The sequence below is a fragment of the Austrofundulus limnaeus genome, unplaced genomic scaffold, assembly GCF_001266775.1.
Source record: "Austrofundulus limnaeus strain Quisiro unplaced genomic scaffold, Austrofundulus_limnaeus-1.0 Scaffold1161, whole genome shotgun sequence".
Lineage (NCBI taxonomy): Eukaryota > Metazoa > Chordata > Actinopteri > Cyprinodontiformes > Rivulidae > Austrofundulus > Austrofundulus limnaeus.
In genome coordinates this window covers 49,658-54,286 of record NW_013953563.1, presented here as the reverse complement: position 1 = coordinate 54,286, position 4,629 = coordinate 49,658, and the positions used below count along the sequence as shown (strand labels likewise).

The 4,629-nt window shown below is 41.0% G+C and overlaps 1 protein-coding gene across 3 annotated transcripts in view; it reads left to right on the top strand.

The window, feature by feature from the left end:
• LOC106534391 (cAMP-specific 3',5'-cyclic phosphodiesterase 4D) overlaps window positions 1-4,629 on the top strand; it is a 36,857-nt gene that overhangs the window by 16,010 nt on the left and 16,218 nt on the right. For all 3 annotated transcript variants that reach the window (XM_014031016.1, XM_014031017.1, XM_014031018.1), the window contains 2 exons: window positions 619-692; window positions 785-834. In XM_014031016.1, coding sequence (XP_013886470.1) covers window positions 619-692; window positions 785-834 — 124 coding nt within the window. The remainder of the gene's footprint in view (window positions 1-618; window positions 693-784; window positions 835-4,629) is intronic.

The window sequence follows — 4,629 nt, the reverse complement described above, 5'->3', positions numbered from 1 at the left end:
CAAAATACACAGCACACCCCCTTTAAAGCTCAAAATACACAGCACACCCCCTTTAAAGCTCAAAATACACAGCACACCCCCTTTAAAGCTCAAAATACACAGCACACCCCCTTTAAAGCTCAACATACGCAGCACGCCCCCTTTAAAGCTCAAAATACGTAGCACACCCCCTTTAAAGCTCAACATACGCAGCACGCCCCCTTTAAAGCTCAAAATACGCAGCACGTCCCCTTTAAAGCTCAAAATACACCCCACCCCACCCCCGCCCCCCTTTAAAGCTCGGCTCATTGCTGCACAAACTCAGGAAACTTGTTTTAGGATCCTTTAATCTCAATCAGAAGCGAAATTATGAGGGATTATAAGATTCTTTCTTCCTCCTTTCGTTTAATTTAATTTGTGATTTGTGTTTTGTTGTATGTTGAATTTGTGTTGTTTTTAAATCAATAAACTTTAAACTAAAAAGAAAAAAACTTAACAGCTCCCTGCTGACTTAACACTGTAGTTAAATATATCATCTTCCGTTTGCAAATAAAATAACACCTAAATAAGCTTCTGATTGTGTGCAAAAAACAAAGCAAAAATAAATATTTTTTTACTCCTCTTGTTTTACTTCTTTAGGTTTTGGCCAGTCTGCGAACAGTGAGAAGTAACGTTGCCGCTCTGACGCATCTTCAGGACCGTGTGGGAAACAAGTAAAAACAAGAAAACAGACTGGATGACTGACTAATCGCTCGTTGTCTTTGTTTTAAAAAAAATTAAAACTCCCATCTGTTTCTTGTTTTAGACGACCGTCGGGCACCAACCAGCCTCCGATGTGCAAGACATGTCTCTCAGGTATGATGGGGCCTCCGGTTTGAATCACATGCACACAAACTTGACCGTTGCTCTTTGTTTGTATAAAAAACTAAATCCAAGGTAAATAAAGGCCATCTTTCATGTTATAGTATCAAATACTGATGGGATAAATGGCTTTTTGAAGGGATCTGGATCTTGGGGAGCCGTTTGTTTCATAGAGCCGTTTAAAAGGGCTGTTTGATTTTGAACGAGTTACGTCATCACGTATGGCGACGTGATGATGTCATCACATTACTTGGGTGGAACCATGTGTTTGTAAAGTGGAACCCCCCTCCGCCCCTTCACAGTTAGCTTCTGTACTCCACCGCCCTGCCTGTTTTCCATGAAGAAGCAAAGAGGGAGCAATTTAGAATATGAAAAAATAAAGATTATATGAGGAATAAAATAAATAAAACTACAAATGGCTCGTTACTGCCCGCGACTCAGCTCCTATCGTTCGTTGTAGAGAGCCGTTCAAAAGATTCGAATCGTTCGTGAACGTTGTGGTCCAGTGTCATGAATGATCTCGTAAAGTATTTGGATGTAAGAGTGACTCTCAGCTACTACCACAGCACATTTTAGCTCATTGGCTGTAAAACTGGCAGAGTTACAGACATTTTTGAATTTGGTAAATGTGCTAAGCTGCGGTGGCCATTTTGAATGTGACTCAAAAAGCTAATCTGTTGTAGAGGTGCAATGAAGCCCCGGATTTTCGCAGGGAGGGGGTTATGTTCTTAGATTATCCATGAATTGTGGGGAAAAACAAAAACAAAAACAAAACACAAATGTTGGATGAGGTCCAGAAAAGGCCTACAGCAGAACCAATTTCACCAGTCACATAAACCCTGTCCTGCAGCATCTTCACTGACTCTCCATTGAGCTTCACATCTTTCAAATCCTGCTCCTCACCTTCAAAGCCCTCAGTAACCTCGCCCCCCGCTATCTCACAGAATTTCTCCACAGTAAGACCCATTCCACACACACAGGTCCTCCAACCAATCACCTGCTCGTTTGAATGCTGTGGGCTCAAGAGCTTTCAGTCACTCAGCACCCCCTCCTCTGGACATTAAAATCATTCTGTACTGTTTCATTTATTTATTTCATGGAACTGAATTTATGTTATCCTTTGTTACAAAATTAGTCAATTTAGAAAATGTAAAAGTAAAACTAGAGGATGGAGATCAGAAAAGACTGAGTCTGCGATCTGTGAAACGCAACTCGAGTGACCCCAGCTCCTGCCTTTGATGTCACAAAAAATATTCATCTAGTGCCTGATTTTCATGACTCTGAGGTTGAGCACTACTTTGGAACTTTTGAAAGGATAGCCTTGGCATTGCACTGGTCAAGAGAGGTGTGGGCAATACTTGTACAATGTAAGTTAAAAGGTAAAGCTCAGGAAGCCTGTGCTTCACTTTCCATTGAGGAAGACTGTACTGACAATGTTGGTCTTGCTACATTCATAACTAAATTAGACCTCTTAAAGGGATATTGGCAAGTTCCCTTAACCCCAAGAGCATCTGATATTTCGGCCTTTGTGACCCCTGACCACTTTCTTCAGTATACTGTCATGGCTTTTGGGATGAGAAATGCTCCTGCCACCTTCCAGTGTCTCATGCAGATGGTCTTGGAAGATGTTCCACATTGCAAAGTATACCTTGATGATGTGGTCATCTTTTCTAATGACTGGGATGAACATGTTTCCAACCTGAGAACTGTGTTCCAAAGGTTACATAGAGCATCGTTAACATTAAATCTTGCAAAACGTGAGTTTGGCAAAGCCATGGTAACCTATCTTGGCAAGATTGGTCTTGGACAGGTCTGTCCAGTAGAGGCTAAGGTGGACACAACACTAACCTATCCGGTCCCTTTAACAAGGCGTGAGTTGAAATGCTTTCTGGGAATGGTTGGATATTACCAGTGCTTCTGTGAAAACTTTTCTATAGTGGTAGCTCCCCTTACCACTTTGTGTAGCCCGGCTATCCCTTTTGTGTGGACCAGTGAGTGTGAAGAAGCTTTTAACACAGCTAAATCGCTTCTCTATAGTGCTCCAGTGCTGGCTGCTCCTGATGTTACCTGGCCTTTTAAGTTGGAGGTGGATCCCTGTGACAAAGGAGCTGGAGGAGTGCTACTTCAAGATGGTGAAGATGAAGTGTGTCACCTTGTGAGTTACTTTTCGGCCAAGTTTAAACCTCACCAGAAGAACCATTCCATCATAGAAAACGAAACTCTCTCAATGCCTCTGGGCTTACAACACTTTGAGGTGTATGTAAGCTCTTCATCCATTCCAGTGACTGTATTTACTGACCACAACTCGATTGTCTTCTTGTCTCAGATGTATAATCACAACCAAAGGCTGATGCGTTGGTCATTAATGGTGCAGAAATTTAACCTCATAATTAAGCACAAGAAAGGCTCAGACAATGTGGTGGCGGACGCTTTGTCCCGTGTATATGGTTGACTCTACTTTGGCAGGGGTATTTTTTTTGTGTACCAAACAGGAGTTTGGATTTTATGGAGTGGGGTGTTACATGCAGTGGTGTCTGCATGTGTGTTTTTCCTCTTTAATTTTGGTGCTGCTGAGCTAATGCAGCTTAAGCAGGTGCAGGTGGTTTCACTTTGCCCTCTGATGTGCAGAGTATAAGGCCTGGTGTGAAGCTGAGCTCGATGCCTATGGTCATTTGGGCAGCTTGTGAGCTGCTGGTGAACCTGAGGTTCTGGTGTGCTGGTCCTGTAGGGTGAGTTTTGTGACCCTTTTGGTGTTTGACAGGGGTTAGTGTGTTTGGTGCACAGAGTTTTGTCTACTTTAGTTGGTTGCTGAGCCACATGAGCCTTTGACCTTGTGGGTCCAGGTACCCTTTTTGTTTATGGGAGTTGGGTGGGTTCAGTGATTTCACTCCCAGTATTCAACATACTGATTAATTCTCCCATTTTTTCATTTCAAGTTATTTTCTTCCTTCCTTCCTTCCTATTTCTTCCTAGTTCTTATTTTTATGAATAAACCATTCTTTATTTTGATCCTCCTGTGTTATGTTCCTTCATTGCCCGGTTACTTTTATTTGCTGTGTCCCCCAGCTCCTAGACAGCCAAGGGGAACATAACACTTGAGAACTCACGAAAAAGCACGAGAGAAAAATAACATTGATGTTCCTTACTGTACTGTAGTTTTGTTTTCTGTGTTATTGCGGGGATTACCGCAAACTACTAGAAGATCGGTTCCATGAAATAATCCGCAAAACACTGAGTCCGCAACTTTGCAGAGCTTCAATGTACATCAAATTATTAATTTCCAAGGGTTTTGGAAAGTCAATAAACCAAAATAAAACATTTCAGGAACTACTATTACTACTTTGTTTATAAAGCAACCACAGCTGCAACAAAGGCCTGTACAAGTAAAAACAAAATAAAACATAAAACAAAGAAAATCAATTAAAAACATTAAAATAGGAGTAAAACAAACAAAAAAAAAGGCTCAGGCTGTGCCAAAAGGCCGGGAATATAAATGTGTTTTTAAAGGAGACATATCATGCTAAATGCACTTTTTTGCATTTATAAACTATTTTTGTGCAATTATAGTGTCTACGAGTGTAGAAAACTTTAATTTATTCTGTCCAGTTACTGCAAAGATATTTTTATATTTTTTATGGGTCAAATTTTTCATTTTGTTCAAAATCTGCTGTTGCTTATTTTGTCACACTTTTTTCTTCGGAACTACCATTTATGGTAATGTATTTCCGGCCAACTGGATTTCATAGTCCGCCATTTTTTTCCTCGCTGTGTGATTTTGTAGTTCATAGC